Source organism: Anabas testudineus, chromosome 4, assembly GCF_900324465.2.
Source record: "Anabas testudineus chromosome 4, fAnaTes1.2, whole genome shotgun sequence".
In the NCBI taxonomy this organism is placed as follows: Eukaryota; Metazoa; Chordata; class Actinopteri; order Anabantiformes; family Anabantidae; genus Anabas; species Anabas testudineus.
The window spans coordinates 910,534-929,304 of NC_046613.1; the positions used below are offsets into that span (position 1 = coordinate 910,534).

General features: G+C 40.4%; 1 protein-coding gene across 3 annotated transcripts in view; it reads right to left on the bottom strand.

Annotated features, from left to right (window-relative positions):
- Window positions 1-191: 191 nt before the first annotated feature.
- Window positions 192-18,771, bottom strand: part of ptprfa (protein tyrosine phosphatase receptor type Fa) — a 235,933-nt gene continuing 217,353 nt past the window's right edge. For all 3 annotated transcript variants that reach the window (XM_026345312.1, XM_026345313.1, XM_026345311.1), the window contains exons 22-32: window positions 16,652-16,775; window positions 16,359-16,534; window positions 12,734-12,853; window positions 11,730-11,884; window positions 10,077-10,362; window positions 8,743-8,921; window positions 5,185-5,311; window positions 4,807-4,932; window positions 3,748-3,902; window positions 3,341-3,476; window positions 192-2,255 (exon numbers count right to left, since the gene is read on the bottom strand). In XM_026345312.1, the coding sequence (XP_026201097.1) occupies window positions 2,187-2,255; window positions 3,341-3,476; window positions 3,748-3,902; window positions 4,807-4,932; window positions 5,185-5,311; window positions 8,743-8,921; window positions 10,077-10,362; window positions 11,730-11,884; window positions 12,734-12,853; window positions 16,359-16,534; window positions 16,652-16,775 (1,653 nt within the window). In that variant the 3' untranslated portion in view covers window positions 192-2,186. The remainder of the gene's footprint in view (window positions 2,256-3,340; window positions 3,477-3,747; window positions 3,903-4,806; window positions 4,933-5,184; window positions 5,312-8,742; window positions 8,922-10,076; window positions 10,363-11,729; window positions 11,885-12,733; window positions 12,854-16,358; window positions 16,535-16,651; window positions 16,776-18,771) is intronic.

Here is an 18,771-nt window from a genome sequence, read left to right on the forward strand (position 1 = left end):
CCGTTCTGCAGCCCGCATGCCTTATATGCTAATCGCTGAGAGCTCGGACGATACCTGAAGCTGAACCAGAAGTTTTTTATCAAAACTATTTATACTTCTAGTTTATTTCATTTCACACATATCTACTCCTGCCCTATGTGAAAGGCTTTTAGCCAAAGAGGTTTTAAAGTAAAATAAACAAAGCGATGGAGCAAACGCTTAACTCTTTAATCACCTAAGTCACCTAAGTACAACATATCATCATATCACCTGAGTGCATCACCAGTCCAGTTATACTGGAAAACACTTTGCAAATGGTCATTTTGCATCATAAGTATTTGTACATTTATTAATGTAGTTTATAAATATTTTGAATATGGGTCTCTTTCCTGTGGTGGAGTATTCTTAGTGAGGTATTTTCTACTAAATAATTTGAAACAGCAGTAATCTGAAACAGAGCAGTGAGAAAAAAAAGTGTAAAAAACTAAGAGCTACGAAGTGAAAGAAATTCACCACATTTATATTAAAAACCCAATTATTCAACTTTATTAACTTCAAGGTTTTCGAGACATTTTCTCTGTTTTTTATTAACAAATAGAAAACACATAATGTATACAACAGATAGAACCCTTTTAGCACAACTCTGTGAAATGCATCCTCAATCCAAAACCACCTCCTTTTGTCTTCTTGACCAGTGAAAACCAGATCGTTGATGCTGCTCTGAAGTACAAGTCTGTCCATTTGCAACACAGTGTTAAAATAGCTGAGCTGAATATATCATAAACAGACATCCAGTGTTCTGTCTACATGAAGCCATGGATGCAAACAGAAAGGAAAAGTGCAAATTACAAGATGAGTGGGAAATCATAAGTGTGTGTCCAGCAAATCATCTCCCTGTATGATGTCAGCCATGCTGGGTGCAGTAGCTGAGTTCATACTCAGTTTACCTAACCACAGCTGGACTGCTGTAATCTAGCTGTAAACTGCATGGGATGGACATTACTGCGTGACATGTTTCTTCATCAAATGAACACACACACACGCAAGTGCACCACGCACACACACGCACACTGTCCTGCTGCCCTAAATACTCCTAGAAGAGCACAAAATGTGTTTTAATCTGCTGCTGAAGTCCCCAATCTCTACTGTTTGGAGTATCATTTTGCAAACTCATTAAAAGTAAAATGCATGTTCTCAATAGGAATGAATGGGGTTAGAGCAAAGAGCCACTGACGGAGATGTACATTGTTGGTTTAGGTCTTTGCACCAGATTTATTGTCATTAACTGGGTCATTGTCTGGAGAGAATGTAATGTGTATTTTGTCACACTGGTTCTAGTCTACCTGAGTCCATATTGACAGGGTATGTGAAATCTGTGGTGCACGCAATCTTTCCGCAATCATTAGCTCCCTGTGTTTTTTGTTGGAAGCCTCCATATCTGTGATGTCTGTGAGAAAATCAGTAATGGACAAGAAACCCATTCTAGCAGTTTTTCAGATGCAAATAGTCTTTCCATATTAATATCCACACGTTTATTTCATACAGTAGTTCACAAACTTTATCTTTTTATTTCATCTGTTTGGTAGATATCATCATCATCATTCTGTTCGACATCAAGACAAGATGTCAAAACCCACATTTCTCCCTAAATAAGACCAACTGAGTAATGATAACATTAGAATATTATAGCTATGTTACAAAATTATTAGCAGCTGTGAGTATGTGTGCTCCAGTATTAATTTTGGAGCATGTCGGAAATACATGTCCTTTGTGCTAATGTAAATAATTCAAAGATAAGCAAATAAAAAACAAACATTAAGACATAAAATAACCAGTGTAAGTGATTACAAAATAAATTCTAAATAGTCATAATGTCATAATGATGTATAGAAATGAAAAATAGCAGAAAAATATTTTTTGCTATTAGGAACGGGCAGAAACTTGGGAACGACTGGAATATTCAGTCAAGAATGAGGCATGACTACGAGTCTTTCAGGACTGGGGGTTTGGGAGGTTTTGGTGTCGGGTCTGTGGTGGAATCATGGCATCATTCCAGGAGGAGGTCATCCTGCGGCCTCTCCTCTTCCTGCTGTGGTCACCTCTTCATCAGCGCCCCTCGTAACCTCCTAATCAGGCCACAGGGGCTGAAGGGGTTGAGTGGATATGGCTCAGAGGAAACTCTTCTGAAGGTGTCTTTCTGGGTGGGGTTATGTTGCATAGTGATCAAAGCTTCCGAGGTACTCCAGAGCAGCCCGGTAGCACAGTTGGTACTGGTCCTTGTGAAAAAAACAGCAATTTGGTCAGTTTGCAAGTGGGAAGCAGTAATAAAAACAGATTGCAGAGTATTTCAGGTAGGACTTGTCCATGTGCAAATGAACATTTAGCATAGTTTACCACATGCATTACCAACAGCCAGACATGTTATCACCTTATCACCGTGTTCATGTTCACTAGTGCGCATGCGTCCAAGCTGACTAAATATCTGCCAATATTGTGCAAATGAGCGGTTAGTCTTGACCCCTCATGCACCTATTTTACTGAATCCTGAAGCTGACTGTGTACATAAATGCTGTTGTTGTTCCTGTGCTGATGTCTGATCTCTCTACTCAAGCATTAAGCCAACGTTTCTGCTCTGTTGCACCTTGATAGTATCTTTTTGCTTTCTACTTTGAAGGTCAGCAACAGCACCATTCCCATATTTCCTAGGAATTCCTTTCATTCAGATAATATTGCTTTACTGATGTAGTTACACATAACTACTGGTCTGGAAAGTCTGGAAAACAAGCGATCCACTGTTTAAAGACAGTTCATTAAAATGTGTGTTTTTTAAACCACTAGCTAAGATTCCCCTGTGAGGAGCTCCATACAAGGTGCTGTTCTCCTACACCAGGAAGAGAAAGCTGAACGGATGCATGCCACAAAGGGTTAAAAAAGGGAAACCAGGGTGAGAACGTTTGGTCATGGAGAGTCCTCAACAAGTAGCTTCTTCAGTCAAACAGGTATATTTTGGGTTTCAAACCAGTTTTTGCTCAGACTGAAGAGGCTACTTGGATGTAGACCTGGTAGACTGGACTGTTCTCATGACCACTAAATGGCAGATCTGGCAAAATATATTGAATCATGTTGGCATAATGTGGATTCACTGTCCTTTGTAATAGTAAGGGTCACTGAAGTCTCTGACATCAGACTGTCCAGTTGAGGAGACTGCAGTGTCTCAGTGTCTCTAGATGTTTGACAACTGGGCCTGGTGGAATTTGTTATTCGGAGCTATGACCTTATTGACCCTAGTTCCCTTCCCTTCTCTTCTCACTGGCGTGACCACATCATGTTGCTCATGCACTCCAGCAGCAGTATATCATACCTCTGTCTGCACCATTGCCGGTCTCTGAGTTCGGAGTGTCTTTACGGTCTGGAAGAGGTCGACCACTCCCTCGTACCTCATCCTCTCCAGGACGATGCTCAGGGTGATGAATACACCAGTCCTTCCAACACCAGCACTGATCAACATGCACAATGAAAGACTCTTGTTACAAACTACCATATTCACTACATTTCCTTTTTTTAAACCAATTCTTGTGGTCCAAGAACGGGTTCCATGTTTGGAAACATGTACATAGTACTGTATAGTTAAAAGGTCACTGAGTCTTTATGCAATAAACAAGAGTCACACACACACACACACACACACACACACACACACACACACACACACACACACACACACACACACACACACACACACACACACACACACACACACACAGTTACCTGCAGTGCACAGTGATTGGACCATCTTGCCCAAATTGCTCCTTGGTTTTGTGGACTTGGCCAATGAAGTCAATGAACCCCTCCCCAGTTTTGGGCACTCCTTGCTCTGGCCAATCAGTGAACTGAAACTGCCTGATGGTCCTTGACTGACCATCCTGAGAAGCACACGGGATAATGGACACAGAGGTAATTCAGACAGAATGCAGTGCACTCCTGTCAGTAAACCAACACAGTAAAGTATGACTAGAATTACTACTACTATTAAACCTTGTAATTCAGCTTCACCGGTCAATATTCACATATTTATTGTTATTTGGAAAATGGTCACATACGTGAACAGAGCAGGTTTAGCTCTCTATCATTTTCAGTCTTTGCAAGAGAAAAAAAGCAGTGAAGAAAAAGAAATATATGCATTAATATTTATCTTTCCAGTTTCCCCTGCTGCTGTTTAACTGCATGAGAAATAACGTTGTATCTATGGGAGCACTTCATGACATTAAGCTGATTTACTTCTACATTACACAGTGCCTGGCAGCTTCAGGCCTCAAACAAGTGCTGATGTCCATTACTGTCAGTACCCCAAGTTTGTCTTTTTATGCTCCTTCTTATAAATGTTATATAAGATTTATTTATGTTTATATTTATTTATAGTTTTTAATTTACATGCAGTTGTTGTTAAAACCATGAAACTGATTGTGTGTTTTAAAGGTTCACTGTCAAAGCAAACAAGATCGGAGCTTTCAGTACTTTTTGCACAATATCTTCATAGTTTTTCTAGTATTTCATCTTGTGTTCAACAACACACAGCACATTTTCTTTTCTGTGGTTATAAAACACTATTATATCTGAATTCTCTCGAGAACACAGTACGCCAGTTACTAACTGGTATCAGTCACAGTAAAATTCACAATATGCTAAACATAAATATCAAAAAACAAAACAAAACAAAACTCTGCATGTAATAAAATCATGTCACTGCTGGCACAAACATTTGCTGCTAAAAAAATAGCCCCACAAGTGGGGTTTATGTCCTTTCCACTTTAAATGAGCTGAGCCTACCCTGGCGTCAGTGACTTTGAACTCTCTCAGGATGTACTGAGGCATGTTGTACTCAGCCATGGGGTCCACGACGAAGTACTGGTAACGTGCAGAGCGCTCGGCAGGCCAGTACTGATGGCACTTCTCCTACAGAATGCAAAGAGGAGATGCATCACAATGTGCTGCCTGTAGACACGGTGAAACCAAAATAAAAGTCATGCATTCATAATGGAATCCAATTTCCCTTTGTGATAATAAAATAGATGAGTATGATAATAATGATAAAGAAAAATCAAATGTAGGGCAGGATAACATTTTTAATAGATGATTTAAAACTTTGATTTGAGTCAGTTTGGTGTCTTGTACTAAATGAAGCGGCGCGTGGATGTGACGCGTTACCCGTCCCATCTCGCGGAGTTTGGTGAGCATGACCACAATGGTGGAGTTGTGTTCCCACAGCATTCTCCAGAAGTCCTCTGTGGTCTCAGCTAACGGGCCCTGAGTCGCCATGTACGCTTTCTGCTGCCTGCAAATGGGAACAGGGACACGTCAGTGTTCAGGCCTCAGGGTTCTGGCAGCATCACACTCATTTGGATTCCATTAAAACAATCTTCCTGTGGTTCAGAATTTCATTTTACTGTTATAATATAAATAAAAATACATGTGATGGTAGATACATAATGATGCAGTGGTAAAAACAATGGTGTTTTTGGTGTGGACATATAGCTAGGTGGACCTGCTAGTGGTTGCTGTTTTTGGTGCACTACTGTACACAAGTACCTGTCATTACTACGAATGCAACAGAATACACATGACCTCTGTGGCCCAAACGACAGCTGTACTATTACTTACTTACTTTTTATTTTCCTGTTTATTTTGAAGAAATAAAATCATGAAAATAAAATACCTGCCTTCTCCTGTGCTGTAAATAACATGGCCGGGCTGCCATGAGTGCAAACACACCTTCCTACTGACACACAGTATGGCAGTCTGTAGTATTAGTGCAGAAAGAAACTGAATGGGTTCAGTTAAGCTTGATGCACCCTTCACCACATGCTTTTAATAGTTCCACATGATGTTATCACCACAACTGTTGAATGAACCTCTCTGGTGTGAAATATTTAATTTTACAAAGCCCCTTAAAGTAAATTGGATTAAATCAGCTGTTGTGAACGCGTGTGCTGATATTTGAAGGCTTGTGATTGAACACAGACCTTTTTTAATAGCACGGTTACAACAGATGCCATCCCAGCTGCTCAGCAGGGCTCTAGGCGATGTACTGGAGTAGGTATATGACAGCACCACTAGGGGGCAGCCTTATACCATGCAACAAAAGTCTGAACTAATCCTCACAAACCTGTGTAAGAGGCTACTGCAGCACTCCTACTGAGTGCTGCTGTTATCTGTATGCATCAGCGCTCTGTCATTTGTGTGCCAGTGATGGCTGGAGGCGCTGTTGTTTTTGTCTGTGTGTCCGCCTCTGTCCTGCTCTCGGCTTTACCTCTGTGGAACAAGCACTGGAACTCTTATTTGAATACTTCACAATACAACAAACAAATAGAAACACGTTTTGTTGGAGCGCCTCTGGCAGTGCTGTCACTGTAGCTGCTGGCTGTCTGGCTGACCCCTGCTCACTGACCAGCAGCACAGGACGCTGGATACAGTTGTTTAGGTTTAAGGTCAAAAGTGAGAGGTTGAGTTAGAAAACTGCATCATGTGCATTCAAGCAAACGAACAGTGTGGCTGCTAATGAGAAGCCAGGATACTTTTAAACAGCTGATGAGACCATATTGTGAAGCTGGTTAATATAAGAATACTACAGTGAAAGTCAAACTCAGTTTGTTTTACTTACCAGGATGGATTTCTTCCATTATTTTCCTAATTATCCAGTCAACGGACTAAAAGCAACGAGTTAGTGCATCTCTATTTGTGGTTAGAAGAAGCAGCACTAATTGGGGACTATTTTTGGTCACAGATTAATCCACATTTGGTGGACAACAGTGGAACAGATAAATGACTGCTTCCAGCGGAAAAGGGTGAGTTATTCTGTTGTTTGAGGAAAGAGTAGGAAAACCATGTTGTACTAGCAAATGAAGCAGGTTACTTATGAATGCAATGGTATCTGTTTGATCAAATACTGAATTATATATCACAATTTAGGCTGTATTTTCATAGTGTGGACCATAGTTAACCCTTCTGTCTTAAGCACTGAGGGTAGTATTTCAACTCTGACCCACTGTATTTACTGTAGTTGTATCCACACAGTTTTCTTGTCCAAAGAGGGCACATTTCAGCCAGTGTTAAGCAACACTAGTACATTTAATCAAGTACTGTATTTACTGGGGTGTTTCCATTTTGTTTTTAACTTTTACTTCACAACAATTCAGAGGGAAATATTGTGTGTTTACTTAACTACATTTACACTTGTATTTGTACAGTACAATGAGCTAATAAATGAAGATGTATTACTGTGGATTAAGGAATTGTCAGTACATAAAGTGGTTAAAATCGGCTCCATCTTGACCAGCTGTGCTGTTTCTGTTCCACACCACACCGCTAGACACAGTAACTTCATCGTTTATTTTTACCTAATTTACTGGAATTTTTCTTAATTTTCATCTTAGAGAATTTGTAAAACAAAATCGATAAATCTCAATTTGTACATTTCTATTTTCCACAGCATCAAATTAAACATTGTATAAAATACATTACTTTCTTAGTGGAGTAGTTGCAGTGCAGTGTTTTTAGGCTAGTACCTGACTGTATTTAACTGAGTTTGTGTACTTCCACAACTTCTGGATAAACTAATAGCCTATAGAAACAAAAAACACATGGCATAAGATGACATTAAAGTCAATTTACTATTAAATAAAGTTGCACATGTAACAGACTCTGCATTGAGTGTTAACATTGAATTTCAGCAGGGAATCATCATGTGTTTCTCTGTGTAAATGATAGCCTACTGTCTGGCTCTCTATCTGACTCCAATGAGCACTGAGGTGAATATACCCAGAGGTCACTTGACACCTTCACTAATCATCATAATCATGCGTATCCCCCTCACCTTAATCTGTCCTAATCCTCTCTGTGCAGTTTAAAGGCTGAGCTCAGAGAGTGCTGGAGCTCCCTGTTTCTCACTCCACTCTTAATTATGGCAACAGGAATTAGAGAGGAATTACAGGACACCCCTGCCTCCTTCCCCATCCTCCGTTAGGTGGGGATGCCCGGGGGACCTCATTAGGTGCTGATGCACCCGCCCTCTCTGGAAGTAAAAGGGGAAGTCCTGATTCATTAGACTCTGCATTACTCTGCTGGTGCACTGGAACATACCTTCAATTACTGTTTACATCCTTCATAAACCAGCCTTGTCTGAAAGGCCTGTGATTGGCTGCTTACAGTATGTGAAATAGAACAATATCAGACATCAGCGAGCTGCCACACGTGTGCTGATCCACACAGAAGCACACAAATGCATATTTGATTCATGAGAGACTGCTGTGTCTGCACACATTGTCATGGCAACCAAGCAGTCAGTAAAATCTCCTACTGTTGTTGGAACAGTGAGTCACTGAGGTGTAGTAGGCTGTTTCTGCCTGATTTCAGTCTTTATGCTAAGCTATGCTCACTACATCCTGGCTGAAATCTTCTCATCCCACTCTGAGAAAGAAAGTGAAAAGGGAACTTTCAAATGTGAAACTATTTTTTCAAAAGAAATAAAAAAAGGAATTTCTTCCTCTGGACAAACTAACATCTGTCTGTTGAAGACCAAGGTGACAAGTGAAGGGATCAAACAGGTTGCACATTTACAGAAGGGAAAAGATGACGGTAGTGAAACACTGGACTTCATGTGGACCTGTAATTTAGAGAAAAGGTCTATCTCTGTTCTCACTGTAGGTACAGCTACAGATTTTTTTCTGTGTTTCACATTTCATACTGACATGATTTCTGTGAACTCACCTGTACCCATCGATGAAGCTAGCGTTGATGTAGTCGGAGCCCTCCACCCCTCTGATTGGCTGCAGGCAGACGCGGGTGGACTCAAAAGGCATGATGTTCACCAGGCGGTTCTTGAATTTATTACACTGCAGGTTGGCACTGATGAATCTTGAGGTATGTGCTTTAGAGTTGGCCAGTTTCTGTGGAGACAGGGAGGAGGACATTTCTGTCTCAGATGTCTCTCACACACCCAATCCTTAACCCGCAGGTGACTGCACGGCGGCTTCACGGCTACACCCACTGTCTCCACTGTACGCCTCCAGTCTTTTCAAGTGCTAATACAATCAGTCTTGGTGAAGCGTGGTGTGTGAACAAAGTTGTTAAAGGGCACTGGGAGCTAACATTCTTATTGATGCATGGAAATAATGCATTTTGAGCCGATCCTCTTTGTTCTCTGGCTAACAAAGCCGGATGCTGCAGTGCGTTAAAACTCATTCTGAAGACAAAAGTCAAAACAAACCCACTCACATTCACTGTGAGCTGCAGCAGACAGGACAGTGTCAATGCATATCAAACTGAACAGAAGAAAACTTTTGAAAGCAACATCCTAAACTGTGTGTGTGTTTTGGGGGGGGGGGGGGGGGGGGTAAGGGGGCTTTGCTGACAGGCTCTAATGTGATTCCTTTGCACTGCAAGGGCAATGAAATTTGTAGTGAGCTGAGGATCAAAACCTAATTACACTCCATCTGGATTTACAGTTGTCCTGCTCGCTTAAACAAGCAGCATCATTTGGGTTGTGCCGTGCCCCTGGGAGTGGGTAAATTGCACTCAGTCCGGTGCGAGCAGCCGAGGATGGTCGAGTGTTGCAGCTGTTGCAGCTCAGACCATGTAAAACTACCTAACCCAGTAGGACCTTATCTTCACACTGTCAGACATCCTCTGTGTTTTCTGCACACCCCCTCTCCTCCAGCCTGTCATCTGAGGCTCAGAAGTTAAGCTCTCGCAGCTCCCGCTCTAAGAAGGAATTCAACTGTTACACAGGCTCAGGGTGGAAATCCTTCACCCTTGCTAGGTTCCACTGCATCGTGCAGTTAAAGGGCTCTCCAGCCATTTAGTGTTGCACTTCCATGTGGATGAAAGACACAAAAACTATAAAATAAAAACTTGATCTGGTCAAAATGGATGCAACAGAGGCCATGACATCTTAGATATGCTGCAGGGTAACCAACATAAAAACAGCACTTCATCATTTTTTAAATATAACTGTGTAAAATGCTTTAAACATATACATACATACATAACACAATAGTTACTAGTTCACAAACAAACAACAATATAACAAAGGTAGCACATACCTTGAACTCCAGTTCCATGGCGGTGACAGACTCTCCAGGAGGGATCTGGGTGAGCTTCTGGATGTGGGCGTACAGGTTCCGGGCGGGGACTTCTGTGTTGCCACACGCTGCAGCCTCTAGCAGGGCTTCGTGAATGAATATGTACTGATCTTCTGTCTGCACCATGTAGTTCCTCTGAGCTCGCATACACGTCACATGACCGTAAATGTCCACCAGCTTTTCATGTTTCATCCTCTCCAGCATGGCGTCAATTACAATAAAACAGCCTGTCCGGCCCACACCAGCACTGATGGAGCACAAAGACGAAACATGGTTGCCACTAAAAGGAGCTGACAGAGACTTTAGAGAGAAGAAGTAACATCTTCCTCTTTGAAATAAAATTAAAAGTTAATTCATAAGCATTAAAACACTTCTTCAATACATGTATATAAATCCTACTGCAGCTTTACTTACAATCAGTAGGATAGTGTTTGTGACTAGTGTGAGATAGTTGTATCTAAATCTAAAAACTATAGGCCATACTTCCACATAGATAGTCAATATTATTGTTATTTTTCCTGCAGTGTAGTAACATTTATTGCTAATGTTGCGTTTGTAAATGTCTGTGAAGACTCTCAATCATTGAGGTGGTGGTTCTCCCAAACTTGCTGTTCAGTGGCACACTTTAGAAAGAGAAGGAGATTTAATTTAAATCCTACACACTGGACCTTTAAAACACATTCACGTGGGTTGAAAACCTCACAGACCGAGCAAAACAGAAAGTTCTGAGCGAATTCTGAGATGTGAGATGAGTCAGAAGCAGAGCGGTCAACACAGGCACAGACACGGCTGCACATTACTGCTCGGAACTGTTCATGTCTGTACACTTGACCACACTGGCTGTTTGAAGGTAAATCAACACGGCTGAACGTTCAAATGTCTGTGGAGACTCTCAGCCAGGAACAAAACAGGCGATCTATGTCAAACTGGAATGACATAATTAATGAGCCACATGCAACCTCATCAACCCTGAAAGTGATAAAGACTTTTAAAACAGTTGTTTGAACAGTCCTGTATTTGTCACAAAATTAATTCTAATGAACTCTTATTTGTCTGGAGTGTTGAACGTATGTTTAGTTACAGTTAGTTACATTCACATTTAGTTTCATAACACCATAACAAACTATTTTACCATGCCAGACATGCAGTGCAGTCTGCAGGGCGTATCGATCCAGCTCTTTTCATTATGGCGTTTGGTGCCAGGCTGAACTCACTACTCCAAAGAAGTGAGGTGAAGATCTCTTACACAGCAGGGAGCACTCTGCCTAAAGAAAACTGGACCACAGTCTCAGATCTGGTTCCTTTGATATGTTTGATACAAAGCTTCACAGACCAGCTGTGTTGTGCAAATGTGCATATTACACTTCTGAGGATGTCTGTGCAGTTATCTGGTATAATGCAGATACTCTGATAACTTTAAGGTGATGTATCTAGAACTTTTTGACTATGAGCATTTCTACATATTTAACTGTGGGTCAAGTTAACGGTTCACATCTCTCTATCTGTTAAAAAGCACAGTTAATAAACACATTTGATCTCTCCAGAAGTGCTGCGTGGTGGTAACTGAGCGTATGCATATATGAAAGGCTTGTGTTGATGTAAAAGAGAGTTTACCTGCAGTGGACCACCATGGGTCCAGAATCTGATGGGTTACAGGCCTTTACTCTGCGTAGAAAGGCCAGTGTTGGAGTGGGATACTCAGGCACTCCGTGGTCAGGCCAGGCCATGAACTGTAACTGTCGAACCTCTCTCTTCTCACTCGAGCCATTCTGTATGAGCACATAATCAAAACTCTGTTTCTGTTTCTGTTTGTTTCATGAATGGATTTTAAACTGAATGTTCTGCCACTGAAGTCTGAAACTCTGTCCACTAATACATATTAACATTCCTGTTATTAGTTATTTAACTGAAGATTTAAGCCTAATGCGTTTTGCTGGATCTTAATGGATTTGTTCACACAGCTGACATGAGTAAAACACTCTTAACATAGGGACTACTGGTCTGAAGTTTATTGTTCTTATCTAATTACAACTGCCTCACTTTCACAGTGTTTTCTCCTTTATTACATTTATTTTGTCCATAATATATTGTGAGTGGTATAAAACATTGATGTAGACAGAGCAGAAAACCTTTAATCTCTACTCATGCTGTTGTTATTCAGCCTTTTCTTTTATTGTGATGGCTTCAGTTCAGACTTTTATCATGATGAAAGCAGAGGGTTGATACCTGAAGCAAACTCAACAGGAACTGTTGGTACCCAAGGACTTGGGCTGGGTTTGGTTGGAACTTTTGAAATCATGTTCACGTCAGGCCACATACAGTAAATCAAACTTTTCTTTAGTCTAATTTAAAGTGGTATTAAAGGCGAGGTGGCTGTGTTGCTTCAGTAGAACAAACTTAGCTGCATAAGGTTTGGGTTGGGTTTGTACAGGGAGTACAATATGTTGGTTTTAGGTCTGGTTGTCAAATTACTATCATGTTTACCTACTGAACCTATTGAAATCAAGGTTGAAAGGCCTTAAGTGTTCACCTCCTACTGCATATGACTTAAAACTTGTTTTACTGCCCCCTACAGTCACAGCTCACACACACACTATACTGTACATAAGCGTTCTCACCTTATAAAGGGCAAATGTGCGTACACTGTACGTCGCCAGTTCCACGGTGTCCAGCATGGTCACCTGTATCATCCCATAGGTCTCTGTGCCTCGACTCGGCCAGTACTGGTCACACTTCACCTGCACAGAGAAACACAGCAAAGTGTTTTCTTCACAAACAATAGGGTTGTTGTTGGTGCTATAGGAAAAAGAAAATGACCTAGAGGTGAGAAAGATTATTCTGAATGCTTCCATTGTCTGGTTGAGCGATGCTTCGCTGCCAGAAGTTAGTTTTCAATTTGTGTTTTACTTATTGTAACGTCTATAGCTTGGTTTGCAGCTTTGTGTACAGAGCAGTGTACATTAACCTTGTGAGTGTGTAAGCAGAACCCTCAGTGCCTGGTAAACAATTTTCAACCAACAGCGACTGTCAGCATGTTGATTGTGAATCTCTAAGTAGCTAAAAGCTCCACTGTGTTCCCAGCTAGTCTTTAAATCTGTCTGTTTGCCATTTGTTGCTGAGCTTTAAGGAACATTATTTCAGGGTAAGAAAAACCTGCTTGACTTGAATAATGGAGAATTAAGAAGAAATATATTTTGCTGATGAAGTGATACTTTATAAAATGACAGCTTAGTAATGTTACTCATGCAGTTGCAGAACAGTGATAAAAGGCAAAAAGGACATCAAGTGAGTTCAAACAGGGTTCTTCAGATTAAAACGACTGAGTCATCTGACAAATTGGTACAATCAGTGTGTGCCAAATTAGTGTTGCTGTTCTTATTCCACTCTTGGCTGTGGGATGGATGGACGCAGTGGATGGCAGAGGGGGGAAGGAACACACAATTGGACATCAGTGCTGACTTGAGGGGACTAGTGGCCACAGGCTGCAGGAGCTTGGCGTAACAGATGGCACGATTACGCTTTGTAGACCTTGGTGCGGGTGTCGTGCGGGGGCGGAGGTTGTTTGGCGAGGCCTGTGGCTGAGCACAGTGCCACATGGCCTTTGGTCAGAGTAGTGTGAAGAACCGGTTCATCAACTGGGCAGATCACACATACTGTAGCTCATTAAGTGTTCCAGGCATGGACACAGTTAATGAGGGATCTGAGACACTGTCCTCACCACAAAACTAAAGCATGTGTGATTAGTTCCAATGAGTGGTTCCATGTTCTTAACTAATAGTCCAAACTTTGAATGACTTTGATTGTGCCTTTTTGTTTTGATTTGACACTGAATTGAATTAGAACCACCAGATATATTAATGTTGTGGATGATTGCTGTATACACAGTAAGTTGACATCTTTTTTCAGAAAGAATATGTTAGAGTCTCCTTATTTGTTAACCTGCCTTTAAGTAGTCAACATTTTATTCAGTGTTTAGTAAGTTAGTAAACTCTGACGATGAAAGGGGACAAAATGGCAGCTCCAGCACATGTCAGCTACTTAATGCATGGTAGTATAATAAATCTTCACCATCTACCTGCATTCTCATCAGTAATTAGTGGGAACAGGGCTTTGGTTCAGAAAACAGATATACTGCTGTAACATCCACTGTGAACTTACATCCTGTTTTTACTTTAAGGATCACAATCTATAGCATTGTTAGCTGCTTCAAAACTCAAATAAGAAACAAGTCATTGAAATTTTGCAAACTGTTGATGCTGACTTGAACATATGGACAATGTGTTTCACTTTGCCTGTTAAATAATTTATTACAACAAGTGTTATCCACACTCAGTAGTTTAATCATTTTATTTGATCAAGTAGTTCATCTGTTCAGCACTCACTGCTGAATAGCCGAGAGGAACTGGACAGATGTCCATAAAATGTTCCCTGGATATTCATGTTCCCTTTCTCCAGTTCTTGCACTGTACACACAATGATGGCTTTCTGAACAATGTACTGAGGATCATTAGTTTCTTGTCATGTTAAAAATAACAGCAGCATCATTTGTTTGTTAAAATGCCTTGAAACAACAAGGTCAGGGTTTTCTGAGACATCCCTTTGAAAAACGTGTATCCCATTGTTCCACAGCCACAAAACCCAGCAGGATGAAAGTCATTGTAGGGATTGTCTTCTGAAGGCTGCTGTTCTTTTCTTGTTTCCCACTAGCAGTCATGTAGCTATCTTTAAACATGACCACGAGTTCTCCAACCATAACCAAATCTTCTCGAGTTTCTAATGATATTTTTACGCAGACTATGATTTAGTAGATCAATATCAAAACTTTAGATTCTTAACCACAGATGAAGCAGGTAACAAAATGCTAATGTAAATCTTACTGTATCTTTCATCTTTGGAAGCCAACAAGGAACTAACTGGTTTGTTGTTTAGTTGCATGCTCTTTATGAGTATAAAGCCTATTTCAAGGACAAGCAAAAAACTATTTTCAGGAAAGAGCAAAATAGAAGAACTGTTGATATGATGTTTTTCTGTCCATCACATTCGTATTGTAGGTTTTATTGAAAACTGCCACTGTCTGCACTGTTCACCACTACACAATCTTTAAAAAACTTAGCTTTGAAAATGACTTACTTATTGATTATATTGAGTTTGGCATGTAGAAACTGTAATCCACGAGTCCTTCACATGATCGGAAATAGTGGATAGACAGGTTATGTTTTGGTATCAACAGCAGCCATTACCCTGGTGACAGGTCAGAGATCAGCTAATATTTCCTGCACCTTTGGCTGAACCAGAGATGGGTGTTATTGGGTCTGGCAGAGGGCTGATGGTCTCTGTCACAAATGATAATGACACGCTCCTGTGGAACTCAGTTCTGCCCTTTGGTTGTGGAGTTATTAACAGTGTGAAGCAGTGCAGACACTGTTAGTCATGGGAACACTGCCTGCCCTGTCGTGCTACCCCTCATCTGCAATGTGACTGACTCTGTGACTGAGTGGAGTGCCTCATACTTCATTTCCAGCAGCAGGGTGATGCAGTTGCAAAGGCATACATACATTAGTTTACTTATGAATGGACACTGCTCTTCCATGCTGTTATGCATTTTGTGTACAATTTTTGCAGTTCTTTTAATTAATTAATTATTATTTAGTTAGTTTAATTAGTTATTTCCTATTTAGTTATATTCCTATATTTCCTTTGCTAATAGTCCACTCGCATTTATAATCAGAAAAAGCTCATAGGACTATAACTTGTGGCTCTTTTTTTTTAAGAGTAGCTGAACATGATGATATATTTCAACATGAGTATACTGTACAGTGTGAATAGTAAGTTTGCAGAAATGAAACATGCAGGGAGGATTCAGCACTTTCAGCATTGGATTGAGGCTTGTAGAATCATTTGTGTGAACATTAAAAAAGCTTAAAGCTGCTGCTGCTATTTCTTTTGCTTTAAAAACACAGGTACTAATGCTGTTATCATCCAATCTAACCTTCACACACATACAAAGTGAACTGATGAAAAATGTCAAAACTAAAAATAGTTAACCAAAATGATAGACCATGCTATTAAAAGGTGGTCTTTTAGGTGGTCAAACAAAGCCTGGACACGCTAAAAGACCTTCTAGCGCTGACTAGCTGGATACAGTGGTGGTGTATAACACTTCTTGGACTGAGCAGCCAGATGTCACATTTCAGAATTATATATCAAGAGCAACATTGTTTTAACATAACGTAAGTGGCTCACCCGTGACTCCTCCTCAAGACGGGTCATCATAACAATGGTGCAGGTTCTCTGCTCCCACACCATCCTCCAGAAGTCACTTAATGTCTCTGGTAGTGGCCCCTGTGTAGCGATGTAAGCATTCTGCTTTCTGTAGCCATCAATGTAGTTGGCATTGATGTAGTCACTACCTGGAACTCCTGCAGCAAGAAACACGTTTGAAAAAGTTTCAAATGGAATCTAATCAGAAATTAAGATGAGCTTCTTAATGTAAGGTACGTTTCTTCGTGTGATATGTCTGAGTACGTTTCTCTCACCATCCACAGGTGTAAGGATGACCCTGGAGTGGTCGTAGGCGATAACATTTGCATAGCGGTTCTTTGGCTTGTTAACCTCCAGGTTGGAGTGCTCCCAGGTAAACTGCTGTCCTGGATCAATAGACTGACACAAAGAAGAGGAGAGAGTATCCATTTATTACAATAGTGTCTGTATTCTGTAGTGTAGTTTAAAGTCTGTCAGAGCTTAGAGTCCGGACCAATAAATGTGACACTGAAGATAATTCAACATCCCTCCTTGCGCCTGCAGCCCGAAGGTACAAAAAAAAAAAAAAAAAAATATATATATATATATATATATATATATATATGTATGTTTATATATGTAAAGCCCTGATTGGACAAGCACTGGACTAGTTGGTCACTATCAGAATCCCTCGATCTTCCCTTTGACCATTTGCCTGATATTAACAACAACGAGATCTAATGATAAAGGAAAAGAAATGCAATAAAAAACAGGTGTTGTAAGGCGCCAATCTTTCCACCTAAGAATTTTAACCATTACCCTTGTCAAGTTCTAAATGCACATTTATGTGGGTGGGACAGAACAGTAAATCTGTTCAGATTTTATGGGAATGGTAAAGTTAGTCGTTGTCAGTCCTTTACTGTTATCCAGACTGAAATCCAATATCTCAGCTATCGGATGGATTGACTTTAAATGTGGTAGAGACTTTCATGGTCCCCAGAGGATAAAATTTACCTTAAATTAGCTGGATACGTAAAAGTCATACTGGTATATATAGTAAATGCTCTTTACTTATTGCTTCAGTAATTTATCCTACTTGTATTTGTGTGTCTTCCTAATTTTGAGAGCAAACAAAAAATCAGACAGCTCCATCTGGAGATATTCTCACTTTTATATGATTTGTTAGTTTTAGGCAAAAACAAAAAAAAACGCGGTGTTAGATTCTCTTTTAAAAAGTGTCTTCCAGATATTTTTTGTACTCTTATGAATTAAATCAGGGGTGAATACAACATGGAAACTGTTGTCTGCATTCCAATGATGGCAGTGATGGTGTGTGCTGATATGAGTCAGCCAGGTTTTTACTGTGCTGCAGGATGATTGGTCTCTATTGACTGCTTGCTGTGAAAGCAGGCACAGGTTTAACTGATTAATGTCATGCTGAAGGTTTTTATTCATAACTGACCTTTCACGCTCCTACTACTTATCTACCATTATCTGGAAAACAAATACACACAGGTATACATGCACAGACAAAATGAAGCAGCAACAAGGACTTTAATATCCTGCTGCTTTTCCTCCTGACTGCCTGAGACGGCTGCTGAGCCCCCAGTCCAAAACTGATAATAAGGACAACGGAGAAAGAGGTTGAATGCACATCTTATTTAACAGCCTGTTAGGCAAAGCTTTCACTGTGCTGTGCCGACAAACCATGCAAATTGCCGCTAATGTGCTCCGCTGACATGTAGATCAGCTACTGAGCATGTCACTGTAATCACACTCACAGAGCTGCAGCTCCCCAACATATAAGAGCAGGCAAACGCAGGGAGAGAAACAGTCAGGCATGAAGCATGTGGATTTGTGTGTAGCAGAGCCTGGCTTTCGCTCGGCACCTGCTGCCACATTCACTGAGTTAAGAAAAATAACTGACACTAGGAGGAACATGTCGTTATCGGCTTTGTCATTTCCCTCTATTATTTTCTGTAACTTCAAATACAGAACTTTTAATTGTGGAGGAAACACAACTGTGAATCAAATGTATACACATGGTCACAAACACAACAATGCAAATATGGTAAATATACTGTATACACAGTACATAGGAGACTGTCCTCTTCTAAAATACAACTGCAGATGTGTATAAAGTGCACGCATTCAATACTCAGGTAACAGTGCCAGAAAAATGTTACTACAGTACTACAGGTCAGAGTGCCCTTTAATTTAAGTTAAAGTATCACTTACTATGTACTTAAGTAAAAGTATTAAGGTACAACCTCTAAATGTTACATAAAGTACAACAGTAAAAGTTCTTCACTTAATTTAAACAATGTAGAATTTGCCCTGTGCCTCACTTCTAAGGGGCTTTGGATAAAAGCATATGCCAAATAACTAAATGTAAACCATAATCCTATTTCTAACA